The sequence below is a fragment of the Medicago sativa genome, chromosome 7, assembly GCF_051527215.1.
Source record: "Medicago sativa cultivar Bolivia chromosome 7, Bolivia_mono, whole genome shotgun sequence".
Taxonomy (NCBI): domain Eukaryota; kingdom Viridiplantae; phylum Streptophyta; class Magnoliopsida; order Fabales; family Fabaceae; genus Medicago; species Medicago sativa.
Window position 1 is genome coordinate 15,476,145 of NC_140755.1, and position 25,028 is coordinate 15,501,172.

A 25,028-nucleotide genomic window follows, 5' to 3' on the forward strand; every position below is an offset into this window, starting at 1 on the left:
AGATGAGGCATACATTATCCCTTCATGAATTAGGGATAATGTACCCCTAATGATAAATACGATTCAATTCTAAAATTAAGAAGATTACATGTTGAATGAAGGAGATGAATAAACTTAATGTTTTTGAGATGAAAATGATAACTAATTGTAAGAAAAAACCAAAATACATTACCCTTGATGAATTGGGGGTAAACTACCTCTAATAACAAATATTATTTGATTATGAAACGAAAGAGATGGAGATCACATGTTAAATGAAGATGAAAAAGTTTGATGTACTTGATATGAAAATGGTAACCGGTTTTAAAAACAAAGATAAAGAAAATTTAAATTTTCTTTGAAAGGGGTAAATTACCCCCAAATCATGAAAGGGTAACATAGAAAAAACCCCAAAATATAATGTTTGCTTCTCTTTATTTTGACTTAACCTGCTCACATGTAGTATATAAGACGATGCAAAGGAAAGAATGAAATGAAAAGTCGAGGTTAAGACTTCATAGTCTGAGAGTTTAGTGAAGGAGAGAACAAAATTATAAAATATTCTTCATATTCCACCATTTGATTCATGGTCAAATATTTGTAAGATAGTTCAATAAAATAAATAAAATGCATCAAAAGTGTTTTGTTCAATTTTAGTTTCTTTCCTTACTACTTTGAATTAAATCTCTTAATTTTATTTGGCATGTTGACAAGTCATGTATTTAATAGCTTAATAGAATTGATTTCATTTACATCCCCCCCTCTCTATGTTGTCTTACCATTTACAAAAACTTAGTTTCATTATAAATATATCAATTTTTTTGTCAATTAAATTTTAGTATTATTAAAAAAAATTGTCAAACTATTAACATATAGTATGAACAACCTAACAAGCCCGTGCAACGCACGGGTTCTATACCTAGTATGAATTAACGGGATACGTATACAACGATAGCCGATTGGAAATTGCGTACGTGAAGGTCACTATGTTTACTAGAAACAAAAGAAAAGTTTTAGAATGCAAATATGATAATATTAACTGTTAATATTTCATTATTTAATAATAAAGAATTAATTAAAAAAATATTGGGTTAATAGGGGTTTACCCCCCTGCCATTTGGGCGACTTTTGGTAAACCCCCCTATAAAAAAAAAACTTGGAGATTCCCCCTTGCCATTTAAAGATTCTTTGGTTTATCCCCCCAAAGCCAACAGTCAGCAGCTGACTGTATGAAAATGGTGACGTGGCGTGCTGACTAGGTATTATTTTTATTTATTTTTTAATTTCCACCTAGAGTACCCCTAATGCTTAAAAAAAAGAAATTTTTCCAAAAATTATAAAAAAATTGAAAAAATATAATATTATCTAATTAAAATATTTTACAGAATTTTATTTTTTGTAGAAAAAATTAAAAAAACTTTTTTATTTCAATTCGAAAAAATCTGAACTTTTTTTAATTTTATTTTTTCTATTTTCGTTTTTTTATTTTGATAATTAAATTCCAAAATTTTTAAATATCTTCTTAATTTAAAAAAAAGTCCGAATTTTTTTCTAATTTTTTAAATTTCGAAAAAAAAAATCTGAATGTTTTAATTTTTGAAAAAAAATATTTTTTTTGGAATTTTTATATTTTAAAAAAATGATTTTTTTTCTTATTAAAAAAGGTAAAAAGCTAAAACAATATATATTTTTTTCAAACCCATAATTTTTTTCACCTCTTCAGCACTAACAACAACGCAGCAATCAATATAGCAACAAAACAACATCTTCCAAACCAACAACAACCCATTGTTATAGCAAGGTTTCTAGCCCCAATCCAACATCAAAATTATAGATCTTGGTCCAAAAATTCTAACCCATAAATCCGAAGAAAAAAAATCCGAAATATGTTATTGATGTTGTTTATGGGTCGAAAAATGGGTTTGATAAAAAAAATGGGTTGTTGTTGTTTGAATCCGAATCTGTTTGTATTTGTTTGTGTGTTATTGTTGTTTGATTGGATCCAAAAGTTGTTTTGATTTGTATTGTTTATGTTTTTGGCTATGTTTTTGCCCAGATCCGAGTTGTTTTTGCCCAGAGAAGAGAATAGGAAGGAGGAAATGGGAATGAGAGAGAAGGGAGAAAAAAGAAGAACAGGGAGAGAAGGAAGAATGGGGACGGGAGAGAAAGATGGAGTGAGAATGGAGGAGTTGTGTTTGATTTGAGAGTGATAGTAATTTTGTTTGGTTGATGTTGTGTTGTTGTGCTAGCTTTGTTGTGTTGTAGTTTTTTTTTTTTTTGAAGAGGATACTTGTTGTTGTGTTGTAGTTGTTGTGTTGTGTTCTTGAGAGAGGAAATTGAGATTTTTAATAATCAAATGTGAGTTATGTTGGTGAATGTTGTTGGAAAGAATTTGGTTTGATGAAAAGAAGAAGAATGTTGTTGGGAAGAAGATGAGTGTCGCTGGAGAAGAAAATAGAGAGAAGAAATTGAGATTCTTAATTAAAAAGAAGGAAGGAAAAAAATGAGGATTAAGGTTTGTTGTTGTGCTGTGTTGTTATTGGTGTGCTGTGTTGTTGTGTTCTTGAGGAGAGAAGAAGAGAAGAAGCACGATGGAGGAGAAGAAGAGAAAGAAAAAGATGGAATTTTTAATTTAAGCATTAGGGGTATTTTTGGTATTTCACATATTTAATATTATTTTTTGTAAAAAAATTATTATGTGTGCCACGTGGAATTTAAAATAAAAAACAAAATTAAAAAAATTACACGTCAGCGTGCCACATCATCCATTTTGCACAGTCAGCTACCTTGAGGGGGGTAAACCAAAGAATCTTTAAATGGCAAGGGGGAATCTCCAAGTTTTTTTTTTATAGGGGGGTTTACCAAAAGTCGCCCAAATGGCAGGGGGGTAAACCCCTATTAACCCAAAAATATTTGATTGAACAAAATCATATATGTGATATATGATTCTGATACGACATCAGTATATGTGATATATTGATGGTGTCATTCATTCAATAGGTTTTGTATAATTGATTGTGAATTTGTAGTCAATTCGTGAGATTGAGCTTCGATATCCGAATTCTGGTGAAGCATCAAAGATCCGGTTGTCCATACTGAACAAACAATTGTTAAAACTATTGATGTTTGATTGTCGTATTAGAGTACCTAATTATACAAGAGTTGTATTATTATGGTTGATTAATTGTTTTCAAGAAGATTGTTGTGACTTTGAACAATTCGTGAGATTGAGCTTCATCCGAATCTGGTGAAGCATCAAAGATCCGGTTGTTCATGCTAAACATACAATCCTTGAAACTATTTATGTTTAATTAATTTATTCAATTGGAGAAAGGTAGTAAATTTAAAATATCATGATTTTGAAAGAGTTTCAATATCAGATGTGACTTTTTAAATTTGGTAATAAAATATTTGCTTAATTTTAGCACTATAATTTGTTTTGGAAACAAATTGGTCGCCTAAATAATGCATATTTAATTATAATAATTATTGAGTGTCAATATTACTATAATTAAGTAAATAAAAATTCTACCTTTTGGATTGTTTTTCAAAAGGTAATAAACGATCCAAATGTGATAATGAATTTAGAAGATCATGATTTGAAATAGTTTCAATATCAGACATGATCTTTTGAAGATTTGCATGATATTAATATAATTTGTTTCTAATTTAAAAGTATCATGATTTTGAAAAAGTTTCAAAAATCAAATATGATCTTTTAGATTTGGTCCTAAAATTTGCATATTTTAATATTTATGACCCGATTGATTTTGAAAATAGTTTCAAAAGGAATATATACATATATATGAATCAATTTTATATGACATATATCTCGGTCAAAATATTATTTCCAAATATTGATTGATTCTTAAATTGTTTAAAATAATAATAAATAGTTATTATTATTTAATATATGGTATATGGTTATGACCTTAGTTTATATTAGCGTTTGTTCATTTATTTAAATATGACCTGCGTGTCATGATTTATTTTATTTAAATACGGCATGCGTGTCGTGATTTATTTTATTTAAATACGACATGCGTGTCGTGGTTTATGTTATTTATTTTATTTAAGGGTTAAATATTGTAATTGCTCAAGTTGAAGAAAAGACAACGCCAAAAGATGATTCCGATGGAGAAACCTTTGAAGCTTGCTCGTGGGTCAAAGAATTGTAATAAAATAGTTTATTTAATTCTTACGCGTTAGGAGGTCATAACCATACTACCTAATTTATTATTTTATGTATGTAATGCATGAAATATACGTTTATTTAGCGCATGTATGTGATGTATGCTTAACATGTTTTAGATGTATGTTAGCATGTATGTTTTCAAATGTTATATATACTTGCGTTCTATGAGCATGAATGTCATGCATCTTTAAAGACGCGTGTATGAGATACACATGTCAATGAGATTAAACTAAATAAAAATCCTTCAAATAGAATATGAAGTAAATTGTTTTCAAAAGTATAGCACACTTCAAGACTAATATCGAAATGTGTAGGTTTCGCCTCCGCGAAGTGCACTTTCTATACTAGTAAGTTGTGGTGCGGTAATTCTATTTACCGATTGTTATTTTCGGATCTAACTTAGCTAGATTATTTTGATAAGATTAAAATATATATTTACTTCAAATGAAATATTAAGTTTAATGTTTTCCAAAAGTTTAACACCCTTCAAGACTAATATCGAATATGTGAGTTTTGCCTCCGTGAAGCGCATATTCTATACTAGTAAGTTGCGGTGCGGTAATCCAATTTACCCAAGTGTTATTCTTTTTGGTTTAACTTAACTAAATTAATTTTAATAAGATTAGAATAAATTTAGAAGCAATGTTTGGGAACATCTATATGATAGATTAGAGTAAGGAGTTATTCACTCAAATGATTTGAAAGTTGTATGAGATACAATTGGAATGAGTTCCTACCTAAATAACTGAGTTTTGAGTACAGCCCCCGTTGACTTAAAGCAATGTGAAATATGGATTTCAACCCACTAGAAAATCTTCCAATGAGATTTTCCGATTCAAATGTTGAAGGTCATTTGTTTTGAGTAAAATAGTGGGAGCATATTTAATTAAAGACCTAATTAATTATGTTTTTATATCATGATACATTTTTTTATTTTATTTTCTGTATTTAGAATTTCTTTGGCATATATAATTTTATTATACTGTTAAATGTTCTTATGAAGAACAAAATCTTCAGAAAGGAGTTTCTGAATTGGTACAAAATTAAGAATTGTTCTTAAGAATGAGAAAAACTGTTAATGTTTTGAAAGAGTCAAAATAGAAGTAAGACTTCTTATCTACCCATATAGTTATAGAAAGTTAAATTTCTACTTCTGCATCATAGGTATATGATATTTGATGATTAAACTCATATTTGTTGAAATAGAGAGTTTTAAAGAAGCGGGAGATTAACTATAAGTGAAGTCCACTTACGTCTAGAATGAAACAAATTGTTTCATTGACATAGGAGCTAATGCTTGGACTTAAATTTAACTTGATATGGAACCAAATAATTGTTATTAAATTTCATATAAAATAGAAGCATTAAATCATAAATCTTGTATTGACAAGAGAATGATTGTGTAGTAGAATAATAGACAAACGTTGTCCTATTATGCAAATTATGTTTTCTATATAAGTATGCTAATCAAGTAATGGATTTGAGTTCCATGATCTTGATAAGCTGGTCTATAACTTATGTAAAAAGAGGATCAAATGAGATTTGAACCTTTTGTATATTATTGGCATCAACATTTAGTACAAACAAGTGTGATTCACATTTCCAAAATCCATGGATGTGGACTATTGGACTCATTTGATTTTATATCATTTGAAGGATGTGAGCCCAACTTTTCAAAATAGATTAATACACCGGTCACCAACAAAGGTGAAATGACACATAATTAATTTGAATTGATATACATATGAGATGCATATGGAGAACTAAACATATTTGCTAGATATTGTTTCTATACTTCATCTAACATCACTAAATCATTTAGTAGATAAGCAAAGTGTATTTGACACGATTCAAGAAAACTTTGAAATTGTTCAAAGATTTTAACAATGAAGTAAAAAGAATATGTTTGAAAAGTATAAAGACTATACGAGTAAGTCGTGATGGTAAATGCTTGATTAATGAGTATAATGATTATTTATATCGCTTCATGTTTGACCAATACCCTCTACAACTAGCATAAACAAGAACACATATGATCACAATGTCGTAGGCCTCTATGAGTATCAATTTAGTTTATTGGAGAGTCGTTTACTAATGTCGACCGACTACTAGAACATGCACAAGTTCAATTTCAAAAATTTCACCTCTCAGGAAAACCAAATCCTCGCAACAAATACACCAAGAAACCCAAAATCACAAAATCCTAGGTATTTTTAACTAATTAGTTTCTCTTCTTTTATTTACAATATGTCATTAATATTAACAATATCTTTTTAGAAAATAAATTATTATATCTTGTTGAGTACATAAGATGAAATATATATTTAGCATCATTTCTAATTTTTTTTTCTCGAGTAACATCTTTTTAAATTTTAAGTATGAAATTGATGTCATAATTGTTTTAGAAGTTTTTAATATTGATTGGGTTGACAATCATACGATTATACTAATGGTTCAAACGTTGGATTAGTGATCCAGTGTCTGGCCTGGATCGACCATCACTATAGTTTTAAACACTCTGCTCAAAGGACTATGATCATATTTAAACAATATAAATTTTTATAGGGTTATGAATTGTACCTAGAAACTTCTCATTTGTTTGAAGATTATGGGTTCGTTTAAGTACCTAACATGGCAACCTTTTACACCATGTGTTAATATGCTCCCCGCTCAAACCATATCTATTTACTAATGTTTTATACCACACGTCATTCCTTTCATTTCTGATTTTCCATCCCCATTTTCCTAATAAAGCTAAATTTAATATCCTCAAGTTCCTGATTCCTAATCCTCCCTCTTCCAATGGTCTCCGCACATTTACCCATTTAACCCAATTTATTTTTCTCATGTCCTCACTTCTTCCCCATAAAAATTGTTTGAAAAGAGATTCAAGTTTTGACATTATACATGTTGGAGCCTTGAAAAAGGAAAGAAAGTAAATAGGAAGCGCGGACAAGACTGATTTTATTATAATGACTCTACCTCCAATGGACAATTGATTATTCTTCCACTTCGACAATCTTGATCTCACAGCCTCAATCACTGGTTTCCAAGTATCTAATCTCCTTGGATTTGCTCCAATTGGTAAACCAAGATACTTAAACAGAGTACATCCTATTTTACAATTTAGGAATTTAGAAACCTTTTCCACCCATCTCTGTGATATATTGACTCCCATCAATACGCTTTTATGAAAGTTAACTTTTAGACCCAACATTACTTCAAATAGAAGCAAATTTGCCTTGATGATTTTGATATTCAACCACTTTTTATCGCCAACAATCAATGAATTGTCAGCATATTGTAAATGTGTGAGCTGGTCTTCCCCCTTGTCAAATTTGTATCCTCTGAATTTTCCCTCCTCCACTACCCTCCTCATCAACATATTAAAGCCTTCCACTACTATTTAATAAAGCAACGACGGCAATGGATCTCCTTTCCTCAACCCACGACCCATCCCAAATTCTTTTGTTGGGCTTCCATTTACCAACACTGAAATAATTGATGACTTCAAACATTCTGATATTCAATTTTTCCATTTCTCGTGGAACCCCATCTTCGACATCACAACATCCAAAAAATTCCAATCAATTGAATCGTATGTCTTCTCAAAATCCACTTTAAACAACATCACTTCTTTGTATTTTCTTTCTGGCTCATCTGCAATTTTGTCTGAGATTAGAATCCCATCAAAAATTTGTCTACCTGAAATGAACGCCGATTGCATGTTTGATATCACAAATCCGATCACACATTTCAACCTATTCTCCGGAACCTTTGATATAACTTTGTATATACGTCCGATCAAAGAAATTGGTCTATATTCTGTGATTTTCATTGCATATTTCTTCTTCAGAATCAACACCATGAACGAACTATTTGTTCCTTTGCATGAAATTCAGCCATCACTCTTAAAAAAGTCTTATTTGATATACTCCCAAAACTTTTACAAACCCAAAATTCACTCCATCAGGACCTAAACTTTTTGAGCTATCACATTCCCAAACTACCTTATGGACTTCGTTTTCCGAAAATTCCTTTACCAACTCCTCACTCTGTAAAATGACTCTCAAAATGATTAACTATTGCATCTTTTATTTCATCCAACCCAGATAATCTTTTTCCATCCACTTCTAAACTTAGAGGTAGTTATGTTTGGTGGAAAGACGTTCGCAACATTGACTTAGGGGACGTGGAGTCTTATAATCTATATTTAGTTAAAGAGACTTATATGGGATTGATTTCTAATATGTTAAGCTCTTCAGAGCCTATATGGTCGAAAGTTTGGCATAAATCGGTCCTGTTAAAAGTTTCTTGTCTAGTTTTGAGACTTTTTCATAATAGACTAGTAACTTGGGATAATCTATTTATAAGAGGTGTTTTCTGAGTGTCATGTGTTTTCAGGTGTTTGGTCTGGTATTTGCAAATGGCTTGGAATATCGTCTGCTTTAAAAAAGGAAGGTCATCTTCATCTAGAGAAGTTTGGAGCCTTGCTAAGCATCAAAAAAGTTATCTCAACGTGCGTAATTGTGATTTTGTTTTCCAGTATTTGGAAGGCAAGGAACGATAAATGTTTTCATAATAAAGGAATGAGCATTGATAAAATGATGGAGGATGTGAATGTATTCTTTTATAATTGGATGAGGTTTAAAGCAAAGACCTTAGATTATAACATCAATCAATGGTGCATAAATTTGAGAGCATGTATGGGAGTTATGGTGTCGTGAAGCTTCAATCAGTTTGTTAATTTATTGGTCAATATCAAGGATTAGGTTCTAGTGTTGTTCTGGTGTGATAGTCTCGCGTATCAATTGGAAAGGTGAGAGGAGTTGGTGTTTGATCATCATAATCCTTTGAGGCATGTTTTTGTTTGTGATTTTTCATCTTGGTTGTATCTCAAGATCCATGTCCAGCTGGTTGCAGCTGAAGAATGTGTGTTTTTTCATGTTCTTTGTATGCCCGTTAGTTGTTTGCGGTAAAGAACGAGATCCTAAGAGGACCATCTCGTATATCCAAAGGATTATTTGGCGCTTGAAATTTGTGTCAATTGTGTAATCTGCTCTATGTATCATTTGTTGTATTTTTTCTGTTGTCATAGTTTTAGTTTATCGAAATGGTGTAGGTGATTAATTGGGGGCTGATTTTTCTTTTAGAGTTATGTTAGCAAACCATATATGTTCTTTGAGGTCTGATTCATAACTTTATGTTAGGAGTTGATTTAGGAGGTGGTCAGTTTCTTTGTTGTTGGATAATGATTTGGTGTTCACTCTTGTTCTTTCTGTTGTACTGATTTTGGTACTACTTGTGCCAAACCAATATAATGTTTTTTTCTTTGTCTTTCCAAAAAAATGGACAACTTTTTAACATGTATGATATCTTCTGAAAATATGACATTAATATTAATTAATAAGAGAAATAGAAAGAAACGATGTAGAGCGGGCGAGAATAAGAGAGGGGAGAGAGAGATAGGAAAGAAAAATTATGGGAGAGAAAAGATGAGATAGAGAGATAAGAGAGGGACAGAGAGAAATAAGAGAAAGATTAAAGAGTTAGGAGAGAGAAAGGAGAGAGAGAGAGAGAGAGAGAGAGAGAGAGAGAGAGAGAGAGAACAAGAGCAAGGTTAACCCAATAACTTTTAATACTAGGTGATGCTTAAAACAAATTCTTATATACAATGTGTGATATTTTTGTATATGAGATAATTTTGTTTATAAAATCTAATAAAAAATTAGTTTTTGTTGGCAGGCCTAATTCGATGGCTTTAGTATTTACTCTTAATCGGCCGTCGATAAGAGAAGAGATAGATAAAGAGAAAATGTTTTTCTTAATAAAAAAATAAAAAGAATATTTATGTATTATAGAGATCTTATACTTGAGACAAAACGCTGTCACGTAACTTAGTGAGTGAAAAGAATTCTTGTTTTTTTTTTTGGCTTAATTAATGATTTGGTCCCTTAAGTTATTTGTCGGTTACATTTTGGTCCCATAAGTTATTAACGTTACAATTTGGTCCCTTAAGTTGATATTTGTTATTCAAATAAATCCTCACCGACAGTCTTTTGCCAAAAGGTTAAATATGCATATGTGAACGGTGACGGGACAACTTGCAATGTGTATCCACCTTAGACAATGGGTTAACGGTTTTGACGGTGGAGATTTAGTTGGTTGACGGAAGATGACTTAAAGGAACCAAATTGTAACGTTAATAACTTATGGGACTAAAATGTAACCAACAAATAACTTAAGGGACCACATCAGTAATTAAACCTTTTTTTTTCAAGTTTTTTTGCCTTTGTTTTCTCTGTATTGATAATCAATTTTAAATTAGAGTACAATAAGAATTGTCTTGTTCAGTCTCTTATCTTTTAGCAAATCAAACACAAACTATAAAAGTAGGAATGTTTCAATATCAGGACCTTTTGTCATAAAAAATCGCAAAAATTCCTCGTATGTTATAGGCTTGTATATGGGAGGATCACCAGAACATGTCAAAGGCTTTGCTGGTTCTATGATATTATCGTTTGTTGGACGGATGAAATAGGCAACAGTGGTTCTTGCAGTGCCTGAATTTGTCACAACACGGTGTTCTGCTCCTATCAGCCTTCCATTACTAATGATCTACACATTAGTGAAAGAAAAAAAATAAAGTTCAATTCAATTAATTATATGCAAAACGTTAGCATAAATGTTAACTAATTAAATACATGTAATATATATAAAATCATAATTAAATAAAGTTAAAAAATTTTGGTTACCATGTTATCATAGGTACAAAGTTTTTACCACCGTATAGAAGTAATTAATCTTCATCGTGAACCGGTTCTACATATAAGGTTGATTATTCCTTATCAACTAAATTTTCTCCACACGCAAGAGCATATGTGATCAAACCCATCACTACTTACGTATGAGTCTAAATTTCTTACCACTTGATTTAATCTTTGTTGATAAATATAAGTAATTAATTAGTTGACTATGTGTAAAAAATAAAATAATATACTTTTTTTATTTCAAAAGACGTGACACTTTTAGAAATACAAAATGCATGAGCGAATAATTATCTATCTTAAACTAATTTAGAAATACAAAATGAAATGAGGAATAATGTAGGTAATGAATTTAAACTTTAAATGAAACTAACAAGGGTAAATGTGAATAATTAACTATCTTAATTGTTGAGCATGTGACTCAAAATTAGTGTGCTGGAAGTTTGAAATCGTGACACGATTTTGGTATCGTGATACGATTTTAGAACCACAACACGATTTTCAAGTCAGGATATATGTGTATTTCTGGAAGCAAATGGTGACATGATTTGGGAAATCATGACATGTTTTTGGTTATGGGTGCAGTATTGTAGTGTGTACGAGCTTAATTGTGACACGATTTAGTGAAAGGGCTTATAAGAATTTTATTTTTAGGGAAGACTTGTAAGAAAATTAGTTAAGTGAAAATAGCTTTTTTTTAAATCTGATAAATAAAGTAATGGTATTTTAAAATGTACCCTCATAGGAACTTTCTTTGCAAAAAAAAAAAACTGTCATTAGAAAATAAACAAATATTAACTTAGGGTTGTTTTAAGAATGGTATTATCAAACAAAGTAAAAGTAGTTAAATTCACTTTTTTTAAGACCAAAAATTATAATTAATATTTTTGTTTATATTCAAAATAGGAGAAAGTAAGTAGTTATTTTGTTTATATTTTATGAAGGGAGGGATTACCTGCAAAAGAAGACCAATGTTAACCACAAAAGCATATGGAATTGGCTCAACAACAATCCATTCCCCATCTTTGAAGACTTCAAGAGCATTTATATCATTTTCTTGAAACAGAATGGTAACAAGGTTAGGATCCCTGTGCTTGGGTGTTCCCAAGGTTAAACTTGGCTCTGGACAAGGTGGATAGTGATGCCCTAACAATAATGGACTTTCACTAAGTCCACCAGAACAATATTTGGGGTCAAGTCCTAACCCTTCACATATCAACTCCAATATTTTAAGTCCCAGTGCTCTCATTTCTTGTGTATATTTTGCAACTATTTCACTGGAAAGTGTGCATGCAATAAAAAAATTGTTAGTAAAATTATTGAATTAATAGTTCAACTATAAAATATGGTAATTATAATAATAATATAATATTAAACAAAATCAATATTTTTCAAAGAAATATAAAATCTATATTTCATATAAAAATGACTTAATATTAACATGTGTTTTCTTCCGTAAAAAAAAAAATTAACATGTGTTTTCTCTTTTTCTCTTTGGATACTTGCATGCAGCTTTTTCCCTTTCTTAAAGTTGGTAGGTAGTTAGTTAATATATGCTCAATTATTATTCATTCTTACTTGCAGATTGATCTTGATTATTTGTACGTACGAAGTATAGCCATGTGGGTGTTGTTAATTTCATGCAGCCAATGGTACTAATCATAACCATGCATATGTCACTCTATAATATGCAACAATATATAGTTACATTCTATATGCAACGGTAGGTGGTGGTGAACTAACAAGTTTATGGTGTGGTATCATAAGATTTGAACCATAAGTTCCTGTTGTTGTATGGAAGAATGATGGAAGACTTATAAAGGAATTATTAAAAGGGCAAACAAGGAACGTTAAATACTGCGTACTCCCTCTTTATTTTAATGTATATCACTTTAAAATATATATTTTATTATATCTCATTTTACAATATGAATAAATAAAACACTAATGCTTTTTTATCATATAATTATTATTTATGACTCATGTGGAGAGTTTGTTGAGACATCACCATCAATCAATATATGACGCATGTATTCTAAGATGAGGTCAAATAAAATAAGTAGTTTTTATTTTGGGAAAATTACAAAGACCTCCCCTAAGGTTTGGTTAAAAGACACACACCTCCCCTCTAGTTTTAAAAATATAGTAACCTCCCCTCAATTTAACTCTGTTAACCATCTGTTAGTTTACTAACATCAGCTAGCCTTAATGCTATGAATTACCCCTCCCTATATGATTGAATGCATCCGCAACACTAATTCAACCCACCAATGTTAATCCAAATCTATATATAGACCTGGCAACATGAAATGATGTGATGACACTATATTCCTCTTCTACTTGTTTTCACTTATACTGTACTCCTCACATAGATTGCTGAGGAATTAATCAATTAACCCCTCTGCTACGAATAATAACACAATTACTTTTTCTAGAGCTTAACAATCACCTTATTGGTATCCCATCACTAAGTCCATTTAATTATCAATAGGTACATAGAACACGGCCATTGAACATAGGCAATGCTTTCCGTCCATTTCCCAATTTAGGCAAACCTCGATTCAATCCATCAAGCAGAACACAAGCTTTACACCATTTCTGTACAGGTTCAGTGGGAGAAGGGTATCTTCAAGTCTATTTGCATTTTAACAGAAAGATAACACTGTTTAGAGAGTGTTAAGAGAGAAGGGAGGAATCAATCTATTTAATAAAAAGTTAAGGGAGGTTAGTGTCTATTTTAAAACTAAAGGGGGTGTCTCTGTCATTTAAAGAAAACTTAAGGGAGGTGAGTGTAATTTTCCCTTTTATTTTTATAGAAAAAAGTAATTTTTTATTTTTTTAGACAAAAAAGGTAATTGTTAGAAATTGCATTATCAAATATTTCATATGTAAGAAATTAATAAAGCGAATAATAGAAAAATTAATTACACAATTCTAACTAACCATAGAAGTAACGTATTTTGGTATGATTTTACCAAGAATGTGATGGAATCAAATGTTTGATTGTGACCTGTAACTTTCACAATCAACTTTAAGGAAAACACGCAATCAATCTATAGAAAAGAGGTGGTATTTGTCAACTGGGTACACGTCAACTTCCACAATCAAGCATCTCTGACTCGAATTGAAAAAAATTATATTATCTTGATCGTTATCAAGGATTTTAATTAATTAATTAATTTGATTAAAAAATCTGACCTAGACCTCGAGGATTAAATAAAGTTGCAATTTGTGAAGGCCAAAAGAATTAAAAACAGTTGAAGAACATTATTAATAGAAGAAAATTTTTTAAATGATTAATGATTGATTAGTCGTAGTCCAAGTTGGAGATCATCTCTATTTTTTCTTTTTTACAAAATCATCTCTATTTCTTATCATTAGGCAAATATTCGTGGTTTATGGTAATTTATAAAGTTAAATATTCAACGAAACAATTGAATTCAAATAGTTAATGAGTTCCAACAAAGAAGAAGTGTTTAGGAGAACCTTAGTTCAATTCTTGTGTGAAACATTTCTTAATCAGACTTTATACTTGCCTCATGATCGAACTTTTGATCACTGTGGCTTTACTTACCTCATGACCGAACTTCGGATAACCGTGACATTTGACCTCTCAAAACAAATGTTGCATTTGACAATTTCACGCAAACTAAAATAAATTATGATTTTATTAAATTATTCTTATTAATCATCATCTATTTGTATGTGGTATTTTTATTATCACAAATGTAAAATAAAAAATAATACAATGAAAGTGATACATCACAATATTAATTAGTGAATACAATCGGAAAAAAATCAATTAAAACTTTATGATCATATAATATGGACCTCTTAAAATGGTCTAAAGAATTGTAATAATAAATAGAAAATAAATATAATATCTTATTAAACTTTAGTGAAACCCCTTTTTTTTTAAGAAGGAAAGTGAGACTCTTATGACACAACTTTTTTTTATGTGACAATTGTTAAGATAGAGAAAATAATTTTTAAAATTTTTTACGGTTCGGTTCCATACGGTTTAGTTTTGTTAAAAAAAAACATAAATGTGTACTACTTTTTAAAAAATTTATGTTGAAGATAAGTAAGGATAGACTAAAAAATCACTAATTTTTTTTCTTGATGTCACTTCTAAATTAGTTTTTGGGAAGTTGTGACAAAATGTTGAATAATATAATGAATATTGTGATACAATACATTGTTTTAGGGTAGTTACAATACATAAAGGTTATGCAAAATTACAAGAATATTTCAAAAAAAAATTGTTACTAATATTAAATATTAGAGTTGTCTAATATGACCCGGTTCAACAGGAATAAAGATCCTCTCCATTTGTCAAATTAAATTGAGTATACAATTTGGAGAGAGACAGACACAAAAACAAAAGATAGTAAATACTTTCACTAAATGGATCCCACCTGCATTAATTATTTTATACTTTTTTCAAGATTTTTTATATCTTTATCTCACCAAATGGAGAAAATGGAGAGAATTATAAATGGAGAGGATCTTAATTCGTTCAACAGTAGCTTTTTTCATTAAAAGTGGTAAAGATCAGCCTTTTAACCATTTTTAAGAATTATCCCTCTCTTTTCTCTTTTCCGAATCCTAGTCGTCCCCACTTTTGTTCTTCTTGATCTACCGAAGAGGGGAGATTTAGTGCCAATTTTAACCTAAAACCACCCTTCTGAACTGTTTTTTTTAGTTAAATAAGTGATTTTCATATATTTTCAATCTTATTTTATGTTTTTGAGATTTCGTCGTGTTTGCACGACTTTGTTTGCTTTGATTTTCCGTCTTTGTGCAGTGTTTTTAATTTCCCGTTTTGGTACGATATTTATTTGATTTAATTAAAAGATTATCTTTGAGCAAGGGCAAATTCAATTAATTACTTTGGCGTCGTCAACGTGTAGATCCGGAGACTTGAGTATTCAGGAGTCTTGAATATAGTCATATTTGTATGCATAAATACTCTGTTGTTTTATGCTATTAACATGGATGTTGTGTGTTTGTTTGCAGATTCATCCTTTTTGTTTTTGCTGACTTTGAATTTGTATTTTATCGATATATTATCTCAATTTGAATGAATAGATATCGTTTTTCTTTTGTCAAAAATAATAATTTAATAAATCGATATTAAACAAACCCCGATTTCTTATTTATGTAAACAAGTAAATTTCCAAATACAACTATGTTGGCTCTATTATTCGAGATTGTATTAGCTTTAAGGGTAGTTTTCGTAGTTTAAATTTTTCGCATTTTAGGCTTGAAGCCAACCAATCTGCTCATTATTTAGCAAAATATGCTCTTAAAAATTTAGATTGCATATGGATTGAAGAAACTCCATCTTGTATTTCTGCAGTCTTGACATTTGATTTATTGGCAGATTTTCGTTAATGAAATTGTCTTTAACGTCAAAAAAAAAAAAGTAAATTTCCAAATAAGTTTCCTAAAAAAAGTAAGTTTCCAAATAAAAAAGTTTTAAATTTATTTAAAACATTGAGCACAAATTTCCAAATAAGTTTCCTAAAAAAGTAAGTTTCCAAATAAAAAAGTTTTAAATTTATTTAAAACATTGAGCACTGAACCGTAACTAAACCATTAATTAACAGCTATCGCCATAATAAGGATAAAATAAGTAGAATCTCTACTCATCTTGAAGGGGGATTTTTATTTTTTATTATTTGAATAAAGAAGTGGGATTTATTATTTAAATAAGCAAAAAAAAAAGAAGGTAAAATAGAAGAAATGAATTGTCGATTTACCGGTATCTTGTAGGCTTTTGTGGCCAAAACTCCATGAATTCACCTGAAGGTGGACAAATATGCCTTAATGTGTCCCTCCAATACTGAACAAAATCCTTGTTATTAATCTCACGACTTGTATAGAGTCTACAACTTCCATTAGGGTCCCTTGAACTTTCACTTATCTTTTCTAATTCAGGCATGGCATGAAATTCCTTGAAAATGTTCATTGTATCATCCATCAACTCCTTGGAAACTCCATGGTTAACAACCTTATAAATAAATCCACAAGTTTTTCACATTAAATAACGACAAACATATATATATGGTTGAAAATTGTAGTTTTCCTTACGATTTAAATCTTGATATATTACACAAATTAACCTAATGAAAATAAATCATTGAAGAGACTTCTAAATCTTTTATATTGATTTTAAGTTTCAATTCTAATTATCACAGAAAAAGGGTCCTGGAAATTTGAAGTTCAATCAAAATTCCCTAGAATTTTCTTCTTAATTAAAGTTCATTAGCAAAAAAAAATTATTTTAATTTTTTCTGAGAGAAATTTATCATCATTTCTAGTCACAATTATAATTATGGACCTCAATTTAGAACACACTTATCTATTTATATATTTTATTTTACACCAACCTGGACATTTTTTAATTTTTGTATATAGGAAAATTTTAATTTGTACACACAAAATAGAAAGAAAAAAAAAATCTAATTAAAACCATATAGAGTGAAATATTCAAACGTAAGGTTTTCAAAATCTTAAGTACAAACCTGGAAAAATCCATACTCCTCAGAAGCTCTCAAAACGTGCAGTAATGTTTCAGCATGATCATGACCACCAAGATCCACCACCGGGATTATCTTGCCGGAAATCACAGACGCCGTGCCGGGTCTACTTTCCGGTGGTTGCACATACGATAAAGGCACAGTTGAATGAAGATGAAACCAACTAGAGACAAGCATGTTATCCATGTTCTCAATGCCTAGGTTCTCTGAATGTGTGTGTTTAAATGTGTTTTCTATTTTTATAGTGTAAAGTCATAAAGTTTAAGTTAATATATTCCATTATTTAATGAAACATTAAAACTAAGTCTTATCAATGAGCACTTGTGGACTATAAAAAATAAAAGGTATCATCTACTTAGTAATAAATATATATATAATAAGGAAGGTACATGTGGAAACTTTACATCCAAAAAAATAAAAAAATACATACACACACAAGCATATATATATGACTCTGAAGTCTACTAAAATTAACATCATCACCTGCTCACCCATCATCACCAACTTTAATGAAAGCTAGGGAAATACACATGCTTGCAATGTTAGAGGTGAAAAGATAAGCATGTAGAGTTTTCGTATTTACAATATGATGTCGATATCTTTCAATAATTATCAAAGTTTTAAGTATAGAAAAGGGGATCTATTGTACATAAAGAGATCTAAGAATTAAATAGGAAACAAAAATGAGAGATAAAATTGTTGGGATTAGATATCATTAATTATTCCTCTAACATATCCTCTTGATTGATTATATATTCTCGGTATTTCAATTATACTTTCACTTGTCGCTCGTCTTACATCTCCATGTCGGGAAGACATTGATGATAGATTTCCAACAAGTCTATTCGTGTGTCGGCAAGTGGTAATATTTATGAAAGTTCGTCTCTATAGATATTGTCTAGTTTCAACTTGTCTGTTGCAATTATGATAGGATATATGTAAACGAAAGGGGGGGTTTGCACTTGGTAAATAGGTTGATTTGAATTCCTTAAGAGGGGGCGGGGGGTGGTTCTTCTTTCTTCTTATTCTTCAAAGACTCTGAAGAAGCTCATGATGGCTCATAAGAGGCAACACATTCCAAAAGAACTTTCAAGTACAAGTCTTCACATCTAGAAGATCTAATCGTTGGAAACAAACACAAGATCTGCATTCAGAGATGAACACTCAATGTTATGAATGCTTTCAATGATTAAACCTACCTATGTTGATGAAGCAGTCTCAGATGATGGATGGATTGTGACCACACAAGAGGAGTTCAATCAATTTTAGAGAAATGATGTCTGAGACTTAGTTGCTAAGCCATCTCATAAGAACATGATTGGAACAAAATGAGTTTTCAGAAACAAGTTTAATGAGAAAGGTGATGTGGTAAGTAATAATGCTAGACTTGTAGCTCAAGGCTAGTGTCAGCAGGAAAGTATTGATTATTCTGAAACCTTTGCACTTGTTTCTAGATTAGAAGCAATCATATTACTACTATTACATGATGTTAATCATGATATCATTTTGTATCATATGGATGGATGTTAAAAATGCATTCTTAAATGGTGTCATATCTGAAGAAGTATATGTCAAGCAACCACCTGGGTTTAAAGATTTAAAACACCCAGAGTATGTTTTTAAACTTAAAAAGTCATTTTATGGCCTGAAACAAGCTCCCAAGCTTGGTATGATAGACTGAGTAACTTTCTTTTAGAAAATAATTTTAAAAGAGGTCAAGTTGACACTACTCTCTTCAGAAAGACTCTAAAGAATGATATCTTAATTATTCAAATTTATGTAGATGATATCATTTTTGGTTCTACTAATGCTACTTTTTGCAAAGAATTCTCTAAGATGATGCACAAAGAGTTTGAAATAAGTATGATGGGATAATTAAATTTCTTCCTTGAACTTCAAATCAATTCATGCAAAGGTGTAGTCTATGCTCATCAATCCAAATATACAAAGTAGCTTATGAATAAGTTTAAGCTTGAGGATTGTAAACTAAGGGCTACACCTATGAATCCTACTTGCAATCTAAGCAAATATGATACAAGTAGCAAGGTGGACCAGAAGTTGTACAAAGGTATGATATGTTCATTGATTTACATAACAACTTCTAAACTTGATATTTTGTTTATTGTATGATTGTGTGCAAGATTCCAATCAGATCCTAGAGAATCTCATTTAAATGCAGTTAAGAGAATCTTTAGGCATTTGAAAGGAACTAATATGCTTGACTTGCTTTATAAGAAATCTAAAGATTATAAGCTGACTATGGTGAAGACAAAATTGAAAGAAAATCAATCAGTGGAAATTGTCAATTCATTGGTGAAAATTTGAACTCTTGGGCTAGTAAAATACAATCAACTATTGTATTATCTACAACATAAGCAAAATACATCTCAACTGCTAGTTATTACACACAACTACTCTAGATGAAGCATCAGTTAAAGGATTGTCATACATATTATTGAAAACAATAATCCCATCTTATGTGATAATACTGCTACTATATATATGTTTGTGTAAAAATCTCATTATGCATTCAAGAGGCAAGCACATTGAAATAAAACATCATTTTATTATCGACTATGTTCAAAAAGGTGTTTTGGATACACATTTCATTGATATTGATCATTAATGGACTGATATATTTACAAAATCTTTAACAGAAGAAAGATTTGATTTTATTAAAAAGAATGAACATGCATTTTATGTCATGATACTTTCCTCTAAATGATAGCTCAGAGTCTGAGGGTGTTCAGAAGTAACTTTGATCAAAGCTTCTGAAGGAGTGCTTATGATAAGAATTAGCTTCTGAAGCCTAGAGCCTCTGACACTCAGAATCTAATTTAGTGACTGTGATAGTCTATAATTGGAAAGGTTTTTTTAAGTGCTTTATTGACACATGTCCCACTTTTTTTTAAGTGCATTATATGTTGGGTAATAACCGTTAGACAATGTTGTTTTATTTTGAATGCTTTTTGTCTCGTGTCCCACATTGTCATTAATGCGTTTGTTTGGTTCAAAATTTGAATTCCAACAGTTTTAACAAACACTTAATCACTTTTCTCACCCACATTCACTCACTTCTCACACTATTTGTACTCATGCTTTCTCCTAAAAACAACTGAAAATTCGAAAACTCCCATTAAAACCCTAAACCTTATAATAAATGGCATTGCCATCATCCACATCTCAGAGAGCTCCTATGGAAATGGATTCAGGAAAAACAATGCAAATCAAACTAAGAACTATGAGGCTTAGGGAGCACGAACTAAAGGTTTTACCAAATTTGATTGTGGATTTGGAATTCCTTAAGGAAAACAGGTACAATCTAAAGTAAGCATTTGAATACTAAGGATGGCTTCCCTACTTTGACATATTGAATAGGCCAACCTACTCAAATTGGGTAAAGTACTTCTGGGTCAGATCAAAAGTATTTGACGAAATTGGTGTAGAAAATGAACTAATGGAAAACCAAGCAGAGTCTATGGAAAACAAAGAAAAGACTCGACAAGAACTGGGTTCCAAGGATTTTACTGAGACTGAGATCCGATCCTCAGTCCCTTCATAAAATTCACATTTAAAACATAGAGAAATGATATTTGTACAACCATCTTAGTTCAACTTTTGAACAACTTTCTTATTATCTCTCTTCATTTCTCTCTCTCTCTCTCTCTCTCTCTCTCTCTCTCTATTGTTTTTGACCAATAAGAAGATAGAACAACAAGGTTGTCCCAAAAGTTGTACCAAAATAGTTGTTTGAATATCATTACTCTAAAACATATACCTTTAATAAAATTCACAATTCAAACAAATTTCAAAAGTGCAGGTAAGAAAATTAAAAAAAAAAAAACTAAATGTTACAACAATATTTTATACTTAGAGATTAAAACTTAAAAAAAAAAAAATCAAAAATTTGTAGTACAAATTAAGTAAGAAAGATGTAGAAAGAAGGGAGTGTGAACGATTCTAGAGAGAACAAAAACTGAAATGGAGAAATGAAAGGAAATTATTTATACAGGGAGAAAGAAGTACCAGATAAACATTTGTGTTGGTTTGTTCCCGATGCAAATATTTGGAATTTCAAAAAAAGAAAAATTACTAGAAGATTTGTGGTGGTTTTAAATGGCCACAAAATGCATAGGTGTTGAACTAACCGATGGTCCGTAAACGCCCTATTTTGGCAATGTTTTGGTGTAACACTTGCGTCGGTTTGTTGCGTCCGTAAAATGCCTTTGGCATCTGCATGTGTTTTTGTCCTCCGCAAATCCACACGGCGAACTAAAGCTGCCTTAACAACAAAACAACCTCCACAAGTAATCCTGTAAATTCAAAATTCAGACTTTTGCATATGTGTGGCCTTTTGCCACCGCAAATGTAAGACTATTACTTTTCTCACCCTCCTATGTTCTCGCGCTCCTTGTAAATTGACAAAAATGTCCTTCGAATATGAAATTCAAATTGTATTTCCTAGAAATTTTTGGATTATATAATCTGAAAATCCCTTTTACCAAAATTTAAATACACTTTGCTTTATTTTATATTATTTAAATGTCAAAATCATAAAATAAATGCAAATATAAACAAAAATAAAGAAACAAAAATAATACACATAAAATCTCTTTTTAATAATATAATTGATACATTTACAATAAGGTATGTTTCTTGTCTAGGAAAGTGGGATTGGGGTAAAACTAAATCTGCTTTAAAAGCAGATGGGGTAAAGCAAAATCTGTGGGGGGTGGGGGTAAAGCTAACCCTCTTGAGGCAAAGCTAAACCAGTAGTGCAAGGTGGGGAAGGATGGGGATAAAGTATGTTTCTTGTGTAAGGCAAAAGAGACTTTGATGGTAAACCTTGCACCTAAACCGTTCAACTTGACACCCAGACAAACCGTGCTTCTTTGCAGCGCGTTGCCTTCTCCGTTGATCTTTCATACAAACCCTAAGTTTCCAAAGTAGCCTATTTTTATGAAAGGCCAACAATGGAAACACATTGTGAATAGAAAGAAGAGGATGAGAGGGTGTGATGGTGTGAGAAATGGTGAAGATTTGAAGACTATTTATAGGGGAAATTATGCATAGAGTGTATCTACACTTAATGTTGGTCAAAAAAACATGTTGCTTATGGTGCAGACCACCGACCAAAAGAAACTGACTATTTTGGGATTATATAATCCGAAAACCTCCCATGGTTTTCGGATTATGTAATCCGAATTTATACGATACTGGGGCAAAATTGAAGGAAACTGCGCACCTTCTGTGGGGTGAGGGACATTTCGGTTTATACAATCCGAAACATGATTTTTTTTTCATGTGGTCCACATTGCACTAACATTTTATGTGGTCCAAGACGCCAAGAGACCTCTATAAATAGGTGTCCTTGTGTTCATAACCAGAAACCACACAAAAAAAAACATGGAAAACTCTGTCTTTGATCAAAACACCAAGCTAGCTGCAGTTTACTACAACGGCGGAAAACCACCCCATTGGTTCAAGATTCCCACTAATGTCACCCTCTCCGGGTTAAAGAGTCAGCTGAATCAAATCTACCTCAAACTCAACTACAGAAACACACGGAGGGTCAATGGTGTTGAGTATCGTCGTCCGTCGACCGACTCAGCCGGGAATGTATGGTTCATCCGGATGAAGCTCATGAACGACGACGATGTGAGAACCATGTTCTCGATATTTGATCAGTAAAGTACTAGAGGGCTGATCGAGTTAGATGTTTCGTTGGTCAGATCTGGTGAACATATTCAACAAAGTTTGATCCGGCCCAGGAACTACAAAGAGATCAGGGCACTAATGGACACACCAGACAAAGACATTAATTTAGATGATCCATGATGATGTGTTATGTTTTATTTAATCACGTGTTTTATGTTTTATTTAATTACGTGTTAGTTATATGTTGTTCAACTAAGATGTTTTATTATTTTCAACTAAGATGTTCATTTAAACGCAAAAATATTCCGAATTCAACTCAATTTTATAGGGTGTAAGTGCAATTCAGATTACATAATCTAAATTCCTCTAGCATAGGATTCTTTTGTATAGACCACAATGCACCGACAGTTTCTGTGGTCCACAACGTCCAGATAACTCTATAAATAAGGTGTTCTCTGGTTTTCATCTTCATTTCCACCAAAACACACAAACACAACAAAGAAACAATGAAATTTTTTGTCATTGTGCAGATGATCTTTATCATGATGTTTTAAATAGATAGCTCTCTATTTAATATCATGATGAAGATCCTCACATGTTGTCAAAAATATATAGATAGATCTTGCTACCGGAAACCATGGAAATTTTTGTCATTGTGCTGAGGATCTTTCTCATGCGGACGCAAATAGACAGCTCTCTATTTGACTACATGATGAAGATACTCACAATGCTGTCAAAAATATATAATCCGCTTGAAACACCTTGTCTTGCATTGTTATGTTGCAGATCTGAATCCTAAAAGGATTCTATGAACTCGATCCAGTTGGCCTTCCGATATAAATATGTCAGTTGGCAGGCCTGCTGGATCAAGTTCAAAATCACCTCTTTGAACACCATCCTCTCATATTATGCTGTTTATGTTGTTTTAAGCTGCTTAATTGTTTTTTTACGCATTTATTAATTATTTTCTATGTCATATTCCATGAAAACTCTCTAAAACACCCTGCAAATAGGCATTCTGGTGCTGTTTAGATTATATAATCCGGAATGTTTTTGTGATTTTCGGATTATATAATCCGAAAACCCTTAGTTATTTTTGGACGGTGGCGTTTCACCAAAGGTTTGGCCGGTTAGTGGAGTGTTTAATGCATTTTTGGACGGTTTGAATGTGGAACACGTTTTATTTGACTATACTTATGACCTATGACTGGTTTAAGGCTATAAATAGGCTTGGATCTTCAACAATTTCCTTTATTCTTTACTTCACCTCTTTTCTTACATTATCTTCAAAAAAAAAAACTTTTTTAGGAGTGTTTGTGGTGTCATGGTCATTGTTGACCGTTCATATAACCCCTGAAATTGCTTTGCAGCTTATGCGGGGTTATATAGCGGCCAATAGAGACCTTTGACATTAAAGAAAATACAAAAAATCACATATCGTAACCCTCCAGATTTTGTAATACGAAAAACTCTAACAATCTAGTTCGGATTACATATTCCGAACCAGACGTATTTCTGTCTTTTTTGCAGGACACACGAGAAGAGAGGAGGGTGGGAAAAGTAATATTCCAAATGTAATGCATTCCGCCGCAAATTTATGTTGGCCCTTGGCCCCTCACAAATGTTGGCTGCAAATTTAGGGAATTCTCTTAGCACAAGTTTCCATTGAACATGTCTCATTACGTGTAGCTATCAGTTATAAATAAATTTCGCGACAATCACTTGCCAAAAACATAATAAATTTTATAAAATTCCAAGTAAAATAATTCTTCTATCTCGCGATAATTTATTTTATTTGATTGAGATTATCGTAATTATTTAAGATTATGACTACAAACAATGTATAAAGTCTTTATTTGAAATTTTGTGATCAATAGAGGCTCC

The 25,028-nt window shown here is 31.2% G+C and overlaps 1 protein-coding gene across 1 annotated transcript; it reads right to left on the reverse strand.

The window, feature by feature from the left end:
- Positions 1-10,480: 10,480 nt before the first annotated feature.
- LOC146904543 (protein DOWNY MILDEW RESISTANCE 6-like) lies at positions 10,481-17,700 on the reverse strand. The gene is made up of 4 exons (XM_085724317.1): positions 17,472-17,700; positions 16,707-16,957; positions 11,897-12,218; positions 10,481-10,792 (listed from the first exon to the last, which is right to left on the reverse strand). Exons 1-4 carry the CDS (start codon positions 17,670-17,672, stop codon positions 10,559-10,561), a joined length of 1,008 nt encoding a protein of 335 aa, XP_085580443.1. The 5' UTR covers positions 17,673-17,700; the 3' UTR covers positions 10,481-10,558.
- Between the last annotated feature and the right edge of the window lie 7,328 nt (positions 17,701-25,028).

Coding starts and splice junctions, on each gene's coding strand:
- LOC146904543 (XM_085724317.1), bottom strand. CDS start 17,672: ATGGATAACATGCTTGTCTCTAGTTGGTTTCATCTTCATTCAACTGTG. Junction 16,958..17,471: donor AGGAGTATGGATTTTTCCAG/GTTTGTACTTAA, acceptor TTTATTTATAAG/GTTGTTAACCATGGAGTTTC. Junction 10,793..11,896: donor ACATTGGTCTTCTTTTGCAG/GTAATCCCTCCC, acceptor ACTAATGTGTAG/ATCATTAGTAATGGAAGGCT.